Source organism: Parasteatoda tepidariorum, chromosome 1 (genome assembly GCF_982258835.1).
Source record: "Parasteatoda tepidariorum strain Cologne lab strain chromosome 1, Ptep-v5.0, whole genome shotgun sequence".
In the NCBI taxonomy this organism is placed as follows: Eukaryota; Metazoa; Arthropoda; class Arachnida; order Araneae; family Theridiidae; genus Parasteatoda; species Parasteatoda tepidariorum.
This window is the reverse complement of record NC_141755.1, coordinates 135,768,120-135,787,448: the sequence shown is the minus strand read 5'-3', so window position 1 is coordinate 135,787,448 and position 19,329 is coordinate 135,768,120. Positions and strand designations below refer to the sequence as shown.

At 26.5% G+C, this 19,329-nt stretch overlaps 2 protein-coding genes across 3 annotated transcripts in view; both read left to right on the top strand.

The window, feature by feature from the left end:
• Positions 1 to 9,934, top strand: part of LOC147817042 (cell cycle checkpoint protein RAD17-like) — a 21,300-nt gene extending 11,366 nt beyond the window's left edge. Inside the window, exons 3-6 of one of the 2 annotated variants that reach the window (XM_087154244.1) lie at positions 1,501 to 1,602; positions 6,645 to 6,708; positions 6,787 to 6,898; positions 9,570 to 9,934. In XM_087154244.1, the coding sequence (XP_087010370.1) occupies positions 1,501 to 1,602; positions 6,645 to 6,708; positions 6,787 to 6,898; positions 9,570 to 9,697 (406 nt within the window). In that variant the 3' untranslated portion in view covers positions 9,698 to 9,934. The other variant, XM_087154247.1, reaches the window with a different exon arrangement.
• LOC147817041 (uncharacterized) lies at positions 9,615 to 19,329 on the top strand. The gene is made up of 6 exons (XM_087154253.1): positions 9,615 to 9,755; positions 12,125 to 12,255; positions 12,363 to 12,402; positions 15,152 to 15,232; positions 15,319 to 15,373; positions 19,092 to 19,329. The coding sequence occupies exons 2-6, from the start codon at positions 12,139 to 12,141 to the stop codon at positions 19,234 to 19,236; spliced, it is 438 nt and encodes a 145-aa protein (XP_087010379.1). The 5' UTR covers positions 9,615 to 9,755; positions 12,125 to 12,138; the 3' UTR covers positions 19,237 to 19,329.

Below are 19,329 nucleotides of genomic sequence, written 5' to 3'. Positions count from 1 at the left end.
AATGGAACTTTTCTAACTTATGAACTATTATTTTGAACATTATTTTAAATTTATTCTAATTAATTATTAATTTTTTTATTAAAGATTTTTTTTTCTCTGTGAAACTTTTTTCTGCATGACCAAGTCGAAAATGTTCTCATAAAATGAAGATAACGTTTAGTGCTAGTACTGTTAAATGTAAGTGTTTATAAAATTCAAGTTGAAACTTGTGTATGGATAATGATTTTTATGGATTTTTAAATTAGGATACAATTTAAAGTCCAAAATTTTTCAATAGCAAAATTGTTTTTGAACATATGAGAAAAATTTATATAGAAATTTACCAGCCATAAATGATTTTAATTTGTAGTATCAATTTTTGAAAATAATTTCTTTTTTCACCATATTTTTGTGTGGGCTTTTTAATATACTTTTTGATTTTCACAAATTATGTCTACATTTTCGCAAAATAGGTACCTCTTTAAAAAGCTTAGACAGACCCCTGAATATTTTCTGTGAATTTTAACACCATTGATTTTACCAAAGAAGAAAAGTTGATTCTCTGTGAAGAGCTGCATAACCATTTCTTTAGTTATTTTAGTGATAAATGTACAGTTAGAAGTTTTCAAATCTTTCTTCTATTTTGGACACCGTAAATTCAATTCACAAAATTTTTACTAACAATATACAAAGCTGACTCTCTTGATACAAGTGATATCAGTGAATTCATCAATATTCAATATATCAATTCTATAAGAACATTGAAATAGCCTTAGCGGATGGATGAGGTATATTTCCATTCAGCACATGCGAAAATTTAGACAAATTATGTCTACATTTTCGCAAAATAGGTACCTCTTTAAAAAGCTTAGACAGACCCCTGAATATTTTCTGTGAATTTTAACACCATTGATTTTACCAAAGAAGAAAAGTTGATTCTCTGTGAAGAGCTGCATAACCATTTCTTTAGTTATTTTAGTGATAAATGTACAATTAGAAGTTTTAAAATCTTTCTTCTATTTTGGACACCGTAAATTCAATTCACAAAATTTTTACTAACAATATACAAAGCTGACTGTTGATACAAGTGATTTCAGTGAATTCATCAATATTCAATATATCAATTCTATAAGAACATTGAAATAGCCTTAGCGGATGGATGAGGTATATTTCCATTCAGCACATGTGACGTCATAACCAATCAGAAATAGTTTTTGATTGCATCCACTACGGAGGCCTTTGTGGGCAATTTAAACGTTTAATAATTAAATAAATAAACATTTAAGGAAAAAAACTATTAGATTTTTTTGTTCAGGAGAGAATTTTCAGTAAGTTAGGATTGAAAATAAAGAAAAGAGATGTTGTAATTGTCCATTATTTATTTATTCGAACTAGGATTTTTACATAAAAAATTGTTATATTTGCCTGTATATGACTTCTCTAACATCTTCTATACCTTCCAAAAATTAAATGATATTTTCTATTTGTATAAATGTTAAATATTTTTAAAATGTCTGCTAGGCTTGTTCTGCTTTGGAGATCAGATAACCACCAGGGAAACTCAAGCACAGTCCTTCAGTCGATTTCTCTTACAATCTTCAAAATATTTCTTATATTCAAACGGTAAAAGAATTATTACTTATTGAGGTGAGACTTCTTTATTCAATTATTTAATTATCAAACAAGGAAATTTTTAGGCGTGGGAACTAAGATCACATTTTATTTTAAAAAAATTAAATTTCTGTGTTATTTTTAAAAAAAATTTTTTTTTTAAAACCTCATTCCTGCATTAAGGCCTTTATTTTTAATAAGGAAATTCATTTTTCTATGGATTGTTGACTTTTCTTTAAAGATGATTCATAGTGATCTTGTGTACATTTGAAAAACTAAGTTTACATTATGATGAAGATAATTTAATTCATTTTCTGTTGTATGAAAAATGATAAAATATTGTTAAAAACAAACATGAGTTAAATTTTTTAATAAGTTAAGTACTTATTTAAAATATATCCTAAAATACAGACTATTATTATTATTTAAAAAAAATTACATTTTTCCCCCTTCCTTCTAATAATAAAAAATTGTAACTTAATGTTAAATGTTTTAAAATAAATCTTTTTTTTTCTTTCACACTTTGTATCATTTTTTCTTTTTAGAACACAATTCTATAAAATGTAATACATTGAAACAAAGAACTCGGATAATTGTTTGTGGATATGAGAACAAAATTTTTTTTTTCACCTTTAAGTTTGACTTAAAACTGTTTCAAACTTTACTTATCAATGAGATTGTTGTAATAATTTAAAAATTGAAGGAGTCCTCCCTTCTTCCCAAAGTTGTTTTGTTGTCCATGGGGACTCAGAAATACAGCACAAGGAAATTATAATTACTGCCCACTGGAATGGTATGGAAGTTTCTAAAAGTTTAAAAGACGAAGTAGGAAAGATAAATTTGTAGAATTCACTTAGAACCAATTCACCTATTTGTAGAATTCACTTCTAACCAAAAGTGGATTATAGGGTTTTCAATTTAATCCCTGAACTGTCTTAAATAAAATTACTAAGAAAATAAACATAACAAAACAAATGTTTTTCCAACTGCATTCTTCATTTACTGATCTACTTGTAACCTTTCTCTCATTATTGGATTGCAACAATTTTGTTTTTAATGTCTTGTTTATTATCATAGGTTCAGTATTTGCTATGAAATGTAATTTTAAATTTGAACAAATAAACTAGGAAAAAAAATTAAAAATTGAAAAAAGAATAAAAATAATTATAAGTGAGACCATCACATTAATTTCAAACTAATTATTAAAAAATTATTATTTTTTTTTTTTTGATTAGCAGTTTGAAGCAGATGAAAATTTTAATTTCCTGTTTGTTTTTTTACCATTTTTTGCACTCCTATGAATTTGTTATAATTGTTTCAAAATGTTTCCTATGTTCAAATTGTTTCCCATGATTCAAAAATTGCTTTTCATCTGTGATACATAAAAATAATTTATGGTAATTAATTAATTTTCAAGTACATTTTTCTTACAAATGTTATTGCTGGCTGCTTGTGACAAGCTTTTATATAAAACAGTGTATTGTGTAAACTTTTTTATATTGGTCTTACTCAAAAAAGTATCAAGTTTAATTCTTTTCTTCTAATAAAAATACTTTGTCGTAATTAATTTTTATTAAAAAAATATTTATCTAAGTTCAATTATTTTCTCGGAGTATTATAACTTTGGATTTTGACATGCAAATATTTTCCGATAATTCATGCATTTTTTTTATTTATTCATTTTTAAACATAAAAATGTTTATGAACAGTAATTTTTTCATAATTTTCTAGTTGGTTTTATGAATGCGTTAATAAAAATTACTTGAAAACTATTGAGTTCCTCATTAAATCATGTTTATAGTTTAAGATTATGTTTCAAATAAATATTGTGTATTATTAATTTTATTTGTTTATACTCTTTCAAAAATGAACCAAATACTTTTTAAGTTTTTTCTCTCCATTAGGAGTTTCCAAATGCTTTTATAAGAGATCCAACACTGCTTCATTGCATTCTAAGGTATATTTGTTTTTTATTCATTTGTTTTTACTTTAGATTGAAGAATTCATGTAAAAATAAAGAGAAAATATATTTTTATTTAAAATTTGAATTAATTCTTAGAACAACTTTGTTTCCCCTGTGCATTTTTTTTCACTGTCAAATATTTTTGGCAAATTTTTGCTGCTGCCGCTTTTGTTACATGATAAAAACTAACAAATATTGGAACTCTACTAAACTCAAAATTCACTTTTATTATTGGGATACAAAGTTGAAGTGAATTAAATCTTTTGATTTAAGTCATGTTTTAAATCAACTATATATTTTTTTAAGAAAATCGCTGATTTGAAATTGATTTTTTTAAATAATTGAGACCATTTATGATTAATCATTAGGTCGAAAATATGTTTGTAATTACATTCTTTACTGTGCGATGCTTTTTAAAGTCTGATCTCATTGATAATGAAGGTTTTATCCAAAGGGTAAATTATTATATTTCTAAATATACTAATGAACAAGGCTGATTGTGCTCCGGAAAAAATCCGGATTTCCGGATTTTTCGTTAACAGTGATCCGGAAGTTTCCGGAGATCGAAGGTCCAGACGTTTCGAAAAATCATTGATCACAGAAGTTTCCGGAAATCAAATTTTCAAAGGTGAAACTTAAAAACACAGTTTATTTTATTTGTTTGTAAGGGTGAGCCAGAGAGATACTTTATAAGCTTACATTCATGATTAATATTAATTTTTTATCAGTAAATAGTTGTTAAACTCAAGAAAGAAAGACATATTTGTTAATTTTAATTACTTCTCCAGGTATGTGTAAAACTTTAATTATATTTTAAGTAAACTAAGAAATATTGAGAAAAAGGAAGAAAAAAAACTTGTTTAAATTTTTTTCTAATTTTTCAATTTAAACTGTTTTTTTTTTTTTTTAACTCAAGAAATTTTCCGGAATTTTGACTTGGGCTCACAATCACCCCTGAATAAATAAATAAAATTAGAGACTGAAAGTGGATAAGAGTAGTGTCAAACTGTTAAATTATAATTTTCCACTAACTGTATGCAAAACAATCAGCTAGAAATTTAACATAGTTCAATTATACCCATTTAATTTTATGTTTATTTGAATGCCTTAAGTGTTTTTAAAACATATTTACTGGCTATTAGTGTTTAAAAAGGATAACTATTTTGATAAAATATAGCCCAGGGAAACTTTCAATAATATTTTTCTTTAATGTGTTCTGATGTTATTTATTTTACTCTTCATTAGGTATCTAACTGTCAAATTGCTTCCCTGTCCTTAAAAGTTTAGATGTTTAGTTTGTAATAATAAATTTTTATTTTATTTTTTGAATAGCATTTGAAATAGAAATATTAATAGTTTTAGCTATATTATTGTTTTAAAATTGCACTTTTAATTCATAACTTATTGTTAATGTATTTTATCAGATAATTTGGCTAGCATATATAATTTTTTTTTTATTTAAATAAAAAAAAATTCTATTTAAATGAAAATTTGATTTAAAAAAAAATTGGCAACTACGTTGGGATTGTTATTTATTAACATCGCAAAATATACATTTCCTAAATAAAAAATATGGAAGATCAGGGGTGATTGAGCTCCAGAAAAAATCTGTTTTTTTCGCTAACCGCGTTTTGAAAGTTTCCGCAAATCCAAAGTTCAGAAGTTTCAAGAAATCATCGATCACATTTATATATAAAAATTCTTGTATATTTTATTAAAAAAAATTTTGAACTAGGATTTATACTTGGCATCTCTTTCATTTTTAAATATTTTTTCTGGTAGAATAATAAATGTGATTAGAGATAAAAGTAAACTTACACATAATTATTCATTTAAATTATGTTGCATATAATTCATTTAGAATATCATGTTTTGAAAATTTCAATAAATAAAGATAATTTTATTTTATAAAGTAAATATTTAAATTTATAAAGATATTAATTTTTTTTAATGATTTTACTCTAGAAATTTTCAGGATTTATGAGTTGGGCTTACAATCACGCCTGGAAGATCTTTATAAGATTTTTTTTCTCCTTTGCAAACATTTTGTTACCTCTCAGCCACAAGTTTCATAAAACTATAGCACTATATATGCACAAATCTATGTTGATGTTTGTTAAATGTAAAAGGTGAAAGTGAATTTAAAATATATTATGAACATACATAAAATGAATGCTTTTCTATGTTCACATTTGTGTATAGTGTCTGAAAATATTGGAAATTTAATTTACATTGGTTTTTACATTCAAAACATACCAAAATGTTGCATAAATATGAAAACATCAAATATGTTTGTTGTCGAAAATATTATTATCCTTACTACTGAGTGCTTACATATTTTCATTATTTTAAAACAAAGTTGTTCAGTCTTATCATCCAGTCATTTTCATCATTAGTGATAAAGTCTTGAAGGTTCTCTTTTGCCTAAGGATTTGAAGTTTTCTTTGAAAATCAAAAATATTAGGTAAATAGTTTTATTGTAATGCTACTTTTATGTGTATTAAACAAAGATAGATCAGGGAACAGATTTTTTACTGATACACTACAATTTTTATGTAATATATTTTTTTCATCACCTAGTATTTTGGATTTGTTTTGTTGGTTTTGTAACATAACGTATTTGAACATGTTTGTTGACCACTATATAAAATATGGTAAATTTTAGGATTTTCAGAAGAATGGAGTGCCTAAAAATGAGCATTTCTCAACTAAAAATACAGTTAACCGATGACAATTGTGAGCCTCCGTTATCTCATTTTACAAAAGTAAACCATTTTTAAACCCTAAGCACTCTCATAATTACAAAAATATACATTTAAAAATGAGAAGATATTGCCAACTAACATCAAATGATTGCTTCCCTATTAAATAAAAGTTGGCTTTTTTTTTTAAATTAACACATTTATAAATGCAAAAGAAAAAGTTTCAGTAAACAGTTTTACTGTTTATTTTATTAATGCTTATTTTGTATAAGTATCTCATTTATTTTGTGTTATTGAAAACTATGAATTCAACGAATTTTGCTTTAAAGCTTTGTGTTTTACATGTTATTAATAATTTTTTTGTTGAATACTTTTTACTTTTTTTTTAGTTTTAATGCAATTGCCCCAACCATGGTGATGAAAGTGCTCACAAAAATTAATAACTCACCAAAGGTAAGGTGTCTCCTGCATTAAACTTCAGATCTCATTGAAGGAGACAAATTAATAAGTTTCATTTCTTTTAAATTTTAGGTGCATTCCTGCAACAAAAAACTAAGCAAGTCTGAAATTGAAAATATTTTTGCCGATTCTTTGGGAGATATACGGAATGCCATAAATTCTATGCAGTTCATGTGCATGTCTTGTACGTTATCTACATAATGATTCTAATTTTTATAAACATATGATTCTTCATTTTTCGTGTTGCAAAAACACTATGCGTTTGATAAAATTATCTTAGGATTGACTTTATGCATATTGCATTTTTAGAAATAACTTAGAAACATTGTTTAAGTTTATCATATAATGAACTTCCATTATATGTTAAATGTTATAGACTTTCTTTAATGCATATAATAATGATTCTAATTTTTATGTAATTTTTTATTTTGTGTGTGACAAAAGCACTATGGTTATGATAGGTTTATCTTGGAATTGACTTTTATTTATATTGCATTTTTAAAAATAGCTTAGAAACATTGTTGAAGTTTATCATATAATGAACTTCCATTATATATTGGACTTTATAGACTTTCATTAATGCATTTATTAATAATGATTTTTATGTGATTTTTTAATTTGTGTGTCACAAAAGCACTATGGTTTTGATAGTGTTATCTTAGATTTGACTTTTATTTTTATTTAATTTTTTGAAATAACTTAGAAGCATTGTTAAAGTCTATCATATAAAAATAAAGAAACTTTACAGTTTATTCCCTTAAATGTTTATATATTTATAAGATTTTTTTTTTCAGTTAGCACAAAAACTTTTTAAGTGCATGAATAAATTGTTACAGAGTATTGAGTGTTATGAATATTGTTTGCAATCAAAGTATGAAATTGGTTTAAACAAATTTTAAGATAAAAATTTTAGGTTAGAACTTTAAAATAATGAGTCAAAATGGAAAAGTGCTAGAAGCAGCTAAAACCAAATCTGTCTTATGTAAACAATTGAAATAAAAAGTTAGAAACCAAAAATAAGCAAAACTTTAGTTTAGTTAATAGTAAAAACAGTTAGTACAAAAACTTTTAGAGTGCAAAAAACAATTTTTTGAGGAGTATTGAGTATTATGTATATTGTTTGCAATCAGAGTATGAAATTGGTTTAAGCAAATTTTAAGATAAAAATTTTTGGTTAAATTAATAAGTCAAAATGGTAAGGCTCTGAAAGCAGTTAAAAACCAAATCTGTCTTATGTAAGCATTTGAAACAAAAAGTTAGAAAGCAAAAGTAAGCAAAACGAAATTTTAAAGATATGTATGTTAGCAAATTTTTTCGGTTAGCATTTATTAACATACATGTGTTTAAAATTTCCTTTTGCTTATTTTTGCTTTCTAACTTTTTATTTCAATTGAATATTGTTTGTTTATAAGGAGTAAAAGATAGCTTTTTAAACTTCATACCTATGTAAAATGTTGCAATACACTTATTACATAGTGGTTTAAAAAATTTCAGAAGCTTTTAGAGATATGTTATCTTAAGCATTAAATTTTTTTAATGTTAAAGGAGAAAAAGAAGAAATATGTGAAAAATCTTCAGTCGAAATTAAACATATATATTTTAAGCATAAAAAATATTTGATAAAAAAGAAAAGAAACCTAAATTACTTATTTTTTAAAACAACAGAACTCTATGAACAAACATTTAAAAATATTATATCTAAGTGAAAGATTCCTGAAAGAGAAAAAATATTCTCATTTACAAGTGAAAGAGTAAAATTAAAAAAATTTATTCAATAATTTTTATTTAAAAATATCCAGAAAAAAGAAAAGAAAATGCAGTCAAAGTTCACAGAAATAGGAAAATGACTGAATGACATTAAAGTTGACTTTCAACTAAAGAAATTAAATGTTAACAGAAAAAGTAGAAAAAGAATTTGTTTTTCTTTATTCATTAAGTTTTTGAAATTAAAGTTATATTTTTTTCTGACATTTTAAAAGCCACTTAATATTTTTTTTTTGTCATTTCTATTGTAAATAAGAGTGCAAATATTATTTTTATATGGATTTCATGGCTGCTATAGATTCTTGGTTGTCATAATTTAAAACATTTTGAAAATTGTGTGAACTACATGATGAGGAAAAAAAAGCAAAAAAGCAGAACTTGTGGGATGCTTAGTTTAACACTTAACTTTGTTTCTCTGAATGAGTGATATATTCAGTTTATTGAATGTCTTAATTTATAAAAATACAGCAAAAATCATAAAACAATAATAACATATTGTGTAAGGAAAGATTAAATAAAATTTTAATTGTTTCTTTCTCTTACTTTCAAGAGGTGCCGACCGGACTATGTAGGGGTCAGGGAACTGACCTTGCACCAGAAAAGTTTTGGGTTAGAATCCCATGCAAAGCATGGATGTTCTGTAGTATCTGTGCTTACTGTGAGAGCAACGTTGGCCCACCTAATAAAATATGGTACCCCTGAAAGAGTGGCCAACAAATCTGCACTGTAAATGTCTAAATTGACAAAATGTTAATATGGGTGGGTAGTGGAAATAAAATAAAAAATCTTTTCAGAAGTTTCATATTTATTTTCACATTAAATTTGATGACTTTAACTGCAATTTTTTGCACTTTAGAGATCTTGTATGGGTTAGCATTTCCTTTCGTTGATGTTTATTAATTTTCTTTTTCAATTTTAAAATTATCAATATTTTTTTTAAGATTTTAAGAAGCCCTTATCTGTGCAAGGGAGTGTTTCTTCCTCTGAAGATGGTAGTAAAAGGGATTCCTCTCTGTTTCTGTTTCATGCATTGGGAAAAATTCTTGTGGTACTTGCTAAATAACTTAAATGCTGATATTTATTTTATTTAGGTGATGCATCAAAGAAATCAAATCAAGATGTACTTCTTACTCATCTGAAAATGTTTGAAAAGGATCCTCTCATTTCTAATCCTGAAGTAAAAAATTTAGAAATAAATACTGTCATTATCCAAATCTAAACTACTTTCAAGTGAAAGCCACACTCCAAATTCTTCTTTTGTTTCACATAAAAAATAGGTTTGTTGTTGTTGTTGTTTCTAATGCGACTTGCCATACGGGCAAGCCTGCTTGGTGAAACCAAGCAAATTTAAGGCAGAATGTGCGATTCTTGTTCTTTCAATGGCACCATCCTATGGCCAAGAATTCGTCTTCAGCTACACACACGTCACAGCCCGTTTTTTATAGGGCTGACCCATTCATTCATCCACAGATCGTAATTTTTTACCTAAATCAGAGAACGATCGATCTCCAATCCTGTACCCCCAGAGGTATTGATTTGTTATGGGAACATGGAGAACTTTGCGACTCGACAGATTTAACGTGCATCAGTCACCATTTAATACACGGGGAGTCTTCGGCCGGCGGGGTTCGAACTCTCGGACATGGGGCCATCTTCCTACCGACCAGGCTATCCTGACCCATGAGTAATATAGTAATAGTAAAAATAGCGTAAAGAGTTTTATTGATATACAATTATGACATTAAAAGGCCGGGATAGCCTGGTTGGTTGGGTGCTAGACTCACGATTGTGAGAACAGGAATTCGAACCCAGCCATGGATTCTCTTTGTAGTAAATGGTGACTGGTGCACATTAAATCTGTCGGGTCACAAAGTACTCCATGTCCTCATAACAAATTATACCTCTGGGGTTACTTGATAGGAGATTGATCATTCTCTGCTTCAGGTCAAAATTACGATCTGTGGGTGAAAGAAAGATTGTATGAATGAGTCTGCCTTATAAATAGGTGTGACATATGGGCAGTTTTGTCAGGTACCGGTAACCAATCACCCCAGATGGCGTTGTAAAATGCCCTAAAAATTTTAAAAAAACCCAAAATTTTAAATATGCATAAGTATTATAAAATAGTACAAAAGTTAAATAATGTATAGAAAACGTTGCTTTAATACTTTTTAATATTTTATTATCAAGAAATTAATAATGTGCTGATAATTGAAAAAATGATGAACAATTGTACTATTAATATACCATTAAGCTGATTTTTGTGTTCCCAATCTTTCTTGTACTTTTGTACGTACTTCTTTTTTTATTTATCCTTTGTCATTATTTTTAAACCATGCACATTAAAATTTTTAAATAATTTGTATTCAAATTCACCAAACGTACAGGTTGATCGAGTTAAGTAATAAGTTACTACATTCAACAAAGGGGTTAAGTTCTAAAATTAAATCTTAATCTTTTTGTTTTGGTTTAACATTGATTTTCATATTACCATCTCACACATTCAGTTATAAAATTTGATATTAGAATGTAACCAAATTGAAACTAGTAAAATTCCCAAATAACCCTAAAACAAACCCCTAAAAACAAATTCCCCTAAAATACCCACTGAAGATAAAACATCCCCCTAAATTTCGGGGGGAAACCCCTAATTTGGCAACACTGCATATGGGTATTGCCTTAAAAACTCACAAATTTTTTTTTTTTTTTTTGAAGTTTAATGGAAACCTTGATTTTGCGGTGAACCGCAATTAGCAACTAATGAAAAGAGTACTGATTTGAATATCTTAAAAAATTTAAAAATCTCAAGCATTTTTCTAAGTAATTTTTGTATTTTTTAAAAGAAATCACAAAAGGTTAGCGTTTTTCACAAATTTTATTTTGTAGTCTCGTCTATTTTTTCCGACATCATTTTTAATAAATCTTGTTTTATGATATAAAATGAAACTTGTGGAAAGACCCTTATCATTTTGAGCTTTCTTTTAAAAAAATACAAGAACAACTTAGAAAATTGCTAGGCACTTTTTAAATTTTTAAGATATTTAAATTAGATAATTTTCATTAGTTGCGAAAATACAATTCATTACAGAAATATGAATTTTTTTTTAAATTTTCTGTGTGTGCGCAATATAAGCGAACTACTTTAAATACTCATATCTTAAGTAGTTTTTATTGATTTTTTTTTCAAATTTTAAATCCATATTTTTGTAAATAATTTTAAATTTCTCTAACAATTTTGTTTAATTATATTAGATATTGAAGTTATAAAAAATAAAAATAAAAAAACATAAGACAATGGAATTTATTTTTTTTAAAATGTCTATAACTCCATAAATATTTAGTTAGGTTTATGAAATTTTATGCTGTTATTGCAAATAACAACCAAAATAATCTATACAAGTTACAAGATTCTTGATTGGCTTTCTGGCATAGGGTGTTAAAAAATCCTTTTTTTTTTTGTAATTTATTGTTGGTTTCTCAAACTTAAGCTTTATAGCTAAGTATAAAAAAAAATCTCATGAACTAAAATCCTGGAGAAATTTTAAAAAAAGTCAAAAACTGAAATTGTCTCTACCATTATTCTAGGGTAAATTATGTATATATATATATATATATATATATATATATATATATATATTTGTTTCAGAGTCCTGTGACACAATGAATGATTATATGGTGTCTTTGGTGTCTAGAGGTCTGATGTTCAATTTGTCCTCTGTGAATAATAGGAGGTGGAGAGCACTGCACAAACCTCAATTTTACGAAAATTTATCTAAGGTATATATGAAGATTCTTTGATTGAGCCAAAATTATTGTTTTGTAATTTTATATCTGCTTTCATTTTTTTAAAATTTTATTTATTTATTATTTTTTTTATCTTACAGCAAAGGTGGTTGCAAAAATCTCTGAAGTATGCTTTTAGTGGTAAGACTTTATTTTAATAGTTACTTTGTTCCTATTTTTTATTTTTTAAAGCAAAATTATAAACTTGCTTCCATCATTACCACTTAGTAAAAATATCTTAACTTCACTGTACTTATGTGAGTAGTTGAAGATTAATTGCAGTTTTGTAAAATGAATTTTGTTATCTATGTTTTAACACATGGTGCATAGAGTTTTTAAAAAGTGCTTAAAGGTGCTTATCTTCGATTTTCTTTTTTTAAAGGCCATTAAGATGCTTTTTTTATTCAGTGTTTTTAAAGACTGCTTAATTTTCCCTTTTCAAAAATTAGATTTTTTTCTTTACTTTGTCGATTTTTGACGCATATTATGCAGAAGCGTGTTTTTCACATTATTCTATTCAACATTTTCACAATTCATTAAACCACACTCCATTTCGATGTACCCTCGATCCGTAGCGTATGAAAGTGCCAATCATTTTACTTGTTTGATGAAATACTTGCGGGTCTGCATGTAAGTCTTCTGAGCTGGGCTCACTGACATTCTTGCTCTCTCATGTGCAACTCTGCTGCATTTTGCTAGATATTCTCAATTTTAGACTTCATTCTCCACCACCTGATATCAGACTGGAAAAACTCTTGATCTTTTTATAAAAGCTAATATAATCAGGAAAAGAGTTTGTTGTCAGAAACTGGTTATTTTATCATGATCATGTAAAATTTGAAAATTATTTTGCATTTTGTTAATGTATATAGTGATTAAAAATATATTTTGAACTCTTAAAAAGTACTTAAAAGGTGCTTATTTATTGTTGGAAGATTTGGCAACGCTTCCTGCAATAATAATACAGCCAATGCTTCATTGATGTCTAAACTGTTATGTTGTGAGTTTTGAAAACAATATAACTGTAAATATTCATTAAATTCTCTCAAAATGGTTTTTTTTTCTTGGAAAGAAATTATAGTTTTATTTTTTTCTAATAATAAAAGAGACACTATGTTACAATGCCACAATTCAAAGAGGAACCAAAGCCAAATCCAAAAGCCACTAATTCTTCCATAGTTGATATAAAATTTGCATGGGCACAAATAACATAATTTTCTAAAAAGTTTCATTCTGCTCAAAATCTTTTAAAATAACCTAACAGATACTATAGATTACAATTCTCAGAGAAAATATTTCTAGGTTTTTTTTTTCATTATTAGGAAGCATTGATCTTCCTAGAAAGCTTTAACTTTTTTAGACTTCGGAAATTTTTAACTAGATTCTTAGATCCACCTAAAATATTCAAAATTTGCATGTTTTTAAACTTTTTCAGAAGTTTAAACTCACTTGAACTTCATTTAAACTTCTTGAGAAGGCCAAGGCCCACCCTGGGCTGTCGAGCCATTGATGATGTTTTTAAAATGGATATTCGTAGCTGCCAACTCTCCTGGATTTACCAGTCGACTACTGGATTTTGCCATTTTTCCCCAGGTCTACTGGTATAATAAAAATTCTCCAGGGTTCGTAGCTTTTCTGAAAAGTACTTAAAGGTGCTTTTTTGGGGATTTCGTTTTTAAAGGCTTTTAAAGGTGCTTTTTTCAGCTGGCGTTTTTAAAAAGTGCTTTTTTTCTGAATAATTTTTTTTCTTTCCTTCAGTGATATCTGGTGGATCCCATGCATTTCACGAAAAATGGGGAGTTTGCTACGTAATCATTGACGCGGACTTAATGTCGTACCCATGTTATGACTTGCGCATGCACACACTTGAAACCGAAACCCGAGTGCTCCAATTCGGATAGAGAACATCAGATCCTTATGAAATGTTTTTAATTTAATTTATTTTTGTTCTTGTTTATTTTATTTTACTTCTAACACTTTTTTTGACATAGGGGGTAAGGGTACTTTTATTCTGAGTTCAGGGTCAAGTTGAATTCACTCGGTGATGCGGGAAGGTACTGATTGTTTTGATTTACGCCCGTTTCTTTTTTGTTTTTTTAACGCTAAAACTGTTTATAAAAAGTTTTTGTTTTTCAATAATATCATTGATTGAATATGAATTTTTTAAGTGCTTGAAAATTTTTGTAAAGTGCTTGAAAAGTTTTTAAAAAGTGCTTATTTTTGATTCAAAGATTTGGCTATACACCCTGTTCTCCTGGTTTTCATACATTTTAGAAAATTCCCTATAATTGATTAAGTTTTTGAAAAATATCCTTAATCGGAATAGAATTTTTACACAATTTATCACTTGCTTGAATACTTAAATAAGTATAGCTAGTGCATAAGGGAACGAGCCTCACTTATTGTAATTAGTTTAAAGCTTTTCTTTTTTCTGAAAATTTCAATTTGTTTTATTCTTAACTTAAACAGTACTTAAATAGTAAAATCTTTTAATCATCAATAATGATTTACTTGTCTTTTTTAAAATAGAAGTTAAAAATAATAAAAAGAAGCATTTCAAATTCATTTAATATTAATCATAAATGGAAAATATTGCAGACTATTTATTAGTGTAATAAAGTTTTATAGTGTAATAAACTTATTAGTGTAATAAAGTTTTTGTATTGTGATGACTATAAAAATCCCAATCTTCCCAAAACGGTTAAAAAATTATGGAACAGTTATGAAATTTTTATTTTTTCTTAAAATCTACTTTATTTATTCCTATCCATGTTGGCAGCTATGGGTATTTATGGTTATGAAATGTTGGTAACTTTTTAATTTACATTTTATTGTTCAACTTGGATTTTTTTATAGCTTATGAATTAAGTGCATTGCCTATTCTTTTCAGGCTCTTCTCTTAGTATGAGACAGCTACAAGTTGAATTAGTTCCTTATCATTCAAAATTGCAAAAAAGAGATTTAAATCCTGGTATTAACACTTTAATAATCTATTTGAAAAAAAAAACATAATAAATAGATTAAAATATTTGTTTCAATTTTTTTTTATTATTTTAGCTCATGTAACACTAACAAAAGAATTAAGAGATATGAAAATAAAAAAGTTTTTTAGGTAATTAATTATCATTTTATGTTAATTTTTTAGTTTTTAAAACCTTGTAGTGATGCAATCTACTAATTAAGCTGTATTAAGTCCAATATTCTTCAGAGATGATTCTGCTTACCGCAATCCGAAAATTTCATAAATTCCAAGACCCAGAAGTTTCAAGAAATCATTGATTACATTTATGCATAAAAATTGTTGTATAATTTACTTAGAAATATTAGGAACTATAATTTATTCTTGGCATCTCTTTACAAAATTATTAATTTAAATTATGTTGTATATAATTTATTTAGAATTTCATGTTGTGGAAATATCAATGATTTAAATTTATAAAGAAATTTATTTTTTGAAACACGTCATTAATGATTTTACTCAAGAAATTTTCAAGTTTTTTGACTTCGGCTCAAAATCACCCCTGATTCTTTCAAACAATTAAATTCTCTTCAATTTGGTTTTTATTGTTATTGATTTTAGTTTTAAAATTATCAGTTATATTTTTTAATGAAATTGTAAATTATATTTTGAAAAAATATGTGTTAAATATTTTTAAATCTAAAAATATTGCAACTTGTCTTAAAGGTGACCACATACTATTGCTATTACTTTGTACTTGTATGCATACTATCTTTCTTTTTATTCTTTAATGTAGTACATTTGCTTTGATGTTAGACCTTGTAAAAGATTGTCTTTTTTGAAGAATTTTGTGTTGTTTTTTTTTTCAATTAGATGGACTAGATACATTTGTCTTTACACTCTCAGGAAAATGTTTTATAAATATTGAAAATTAGATCTTCTGAAACACTGTACCTCTATTTAGGATTATAAATTAAGTTTTGTGCAAAAATTGTGTGCAACGTTACAAGGGTTGGTTAATCCCAATGTTTGATCCAGGAGTTTTCTTGTCTTCCGGGTTGGGTTCAAAATTTACAAGGAAACATAGTTAAGCATTGATGGTTGTAAACCTGAAATTGGCTTGACTGTTCAATGCGGTTGTAAAATGAAATATAAAGTTGCGCTAAAGATAAACATATTGAGATAATACTATCTTTAGTTAGAGAAGAAGACTGTTCCATTCTTTTTCTTCTCAGAATCGTAACTCTTAACAATAAATTTTTCAACAGCAGATTATTTGGAGATAATGGCTTTTCTTTCATCTTCATATTGAAATTGAATGTCTGCTTATTTATGAAAATATTTACGCAATTTGTTCACACCTACTCCTTCTGAATTTACCATCAACTGGCATCAAAACAAATGTTGAAAATAGCATCACACTCATATTCCTGTGCTGTTTTCAAAGGTGCTAACCATTACAATTTCTCCAAAATTGAAAACTATTTTAAGATTTCTTCAAGAAAATAAGGGTCTTATGATTGAGAAATGAAAATTATAGTTTTTAAATTTTTTTTTGTTTTTTGCAGCTATTTAACTATTTTTTATTTTTTACTCCTTGAAATCATTTTTTAAACAATTCAAGCGTAAGAAAGTAACCGTACATAATCGTAGGTAACCGTACAAACATAAAAATAAACCGTATAGGAGAACAAAAGAGCTTAATCTCAAAACAGAAGCGCTGTGAGAAAATATTTTTAAGGATTTAAATGCAGTTGTCTATAAAGGCAATATGGATTAGTTCTAATTTAACCAAAAATTAGAACTTTGATTTCAAATAATAGATGCAATTTTATATATTTTACAATAAAAGTATAAAATTTTAGTGTCATATGTTTTTTAATTTAGTATATTTGCCAAGGTATTTTTTTTTTTTATTTTATAAATATATACCTAAATGTATTAATTATTCTTTAAATATGTAGAATTAAGTAATAAATACATCCTAGAATTGCACGATTTTGGAACGCTAACTTGTATTGAATTCTGTGTTGTTTTAGGGTTATACTGTATTGTTTTTATGGATATTAAATAAATACTGAGCTCAAGGGTCTGTCCAGGGTAAATTTCCTACCGTTTAGCGGTACCTTCACAAATTCAACTTTAGGAAAAACGGCAGTTTCACAAAAGAAAAAGCAAGTTCTCATGCAAATCTGTGTTCTTGTTGCAATCTATGGAAAAGAAGAGCTTTCCTGCCAGGTGTCTTTTACAAAACGGTAGCACATGTTCAGTCAATGTGGGAAACCTAATCGGTCGTTTACGCCATTTAAAAGCGAATTTTTTTCCCGCTGAGTTTTTTAAAATTAAACGTGAGGCTCTCCCTCTGTAAGCTTTACAAGAAATCGAAATTCGAACATTATCATAAACACTATTGTAAATTTTTTTTAACTGACATTTCTAATATTTTTTTCTCTGTGAAACTTTTTTCTGTATGACCCAGAGGAAAATGTTCTCATAATTAGAATAACTTTTAGTATTAGTACTGTTAAATGCATGTTTTTATTAAGTTCAAGTTAAAATTTTACTATGGACAATGATTTTTTACAGATTTATGCTTTTTGTAATTTAGATAAAATTTTTAGCCCAAAATTTTACAATACCAAAATTGTTTTTGAATATATAGGGAAAAATATATAGAAATAAGTCATAAATGATTTTTATTTGTAGTGACAATTTTCGAAAATATCTTCTTCCTTTACCATATTTTTGTGTTGATTTTTTAAATATAATTTTTTATTTGCACTAATTATGTCTAAATTTTCACAAAATAGATACCTCTTAAAAAAACCCAGACAGATCAATGATTTTGCTCTTTCATAAACGACACACCTTTCCAAGAAAACAAATATTATTATCATTTCAACGTACTCAAAAAAAGACTTTCTGATATTTTTCACTAGAGTTACATTATTTTTAATTTAACTTTTGTAACTTAGTGATAATTTCATTCACCGCATGTTAGCTAGTTTAGAAAGTCGCATTTTGTTTTTAGGAAGCATTTTAAATCAATTTTAAATATTTTCTTGCAAACTGTTTTATGAAATCTGTTTTATGCAATATACTCCTTCATTTAAAAACTCTGATTGGTTATTACTTTTGTATTTTTGATTATGGCATTGCAGTGCAACTTATATACCTTACAGCAGAATTTACTGAGTCAATCTGCAGCACAATCTTCATGTTCTTATATTCAAAATTTCTATATCTTCATTTTCCCAAAATTAGGCACATATATCAAGCAAAAAATGTATATTAGATAAAAAGTCATATTTTACGTAAATTTCAGAAATTCCGTAAATAAATAAATAGAAAATTCTTAAATTTTTAAATTTCGTTTAATTTAATATCTTTAAATGAATTAAAGAAAAGTAATTAAAATTTTCATCATAGTTTTGTGTTTGCTGATTTTAATATTAGAAAAAAAATCTGTTAACTTTAAGAAAATCTTCAAATATGCTCAGGAAATAACCCCTACTCTTACTGCAAATAATTTTGTAATATAAAATTGAAGCAATGCGAAGGTGCAAGGTATATAGAATTATTTGAAAATTTTATTTTACTAATGACTTCTTTATACTTAGTAGTATTCTCTCAATTCAGTTTTCTTAATTTAATGAGAAACAAACATAAGTTTAAGGATGTTTTCTTTTTCTAAATTGAAAGTTATTCTATATCTTTCAAAAAATTATTCTATATCTTTTCATCTATATCATATTCTATATCATTTCTCTATCTTTTAATCTTTATTTTCACCATTATTGATAATCGTTTTCATTACTATTGATTTAATGAATACTTACTTTTATTGTTGTAAAATTTCATATATTAATAGCCAAGTGGGAAAGACGTTAGATGAAAAAGACCACTTTTGTTTCGGAGAGGAAGAGAGCGACCCAATTGATGATGCTAACATGTCAGATGAAAATGTCAAGATATTGCCTGATGAAGAGATTGTTATAGAAGAATACGACTTTTGAACACAGAGATTATTTGTTGTGAAATATTTATATAATGATATTTATTAAATTTTTGATTTCTTTTTTACTTGAATTAAAGTCACTTTCTATTAA

What these genes read in the sequence shown, in the direction of transcription:
- LOC147817041 (XM_087154253.1), top strand. Translation starts at nt 12,139, where the DNA reads ATGAATGATTATATGGTGTCTTTGGTGTCTAGAGGTCTGATGTTCAAT. An exon ending in TCTGAAGTATGCTTTTAGTG is followed by an intron (nt 12,403 to 15,151) that starts GTAAGACTTTAT and finishes TATTCTTTTCAG; the next exon opens with GCTCTTCTCTTAGTATGAGA. An exon ending in AAAAAGAGATTTAAATCCTG is followed by an intron (nt 15,233 to 15,318) that starts GTATTAACACTT and finishes TTATTATTTTAG; the next exon opens with CTCATGTAACACTAACAAAA.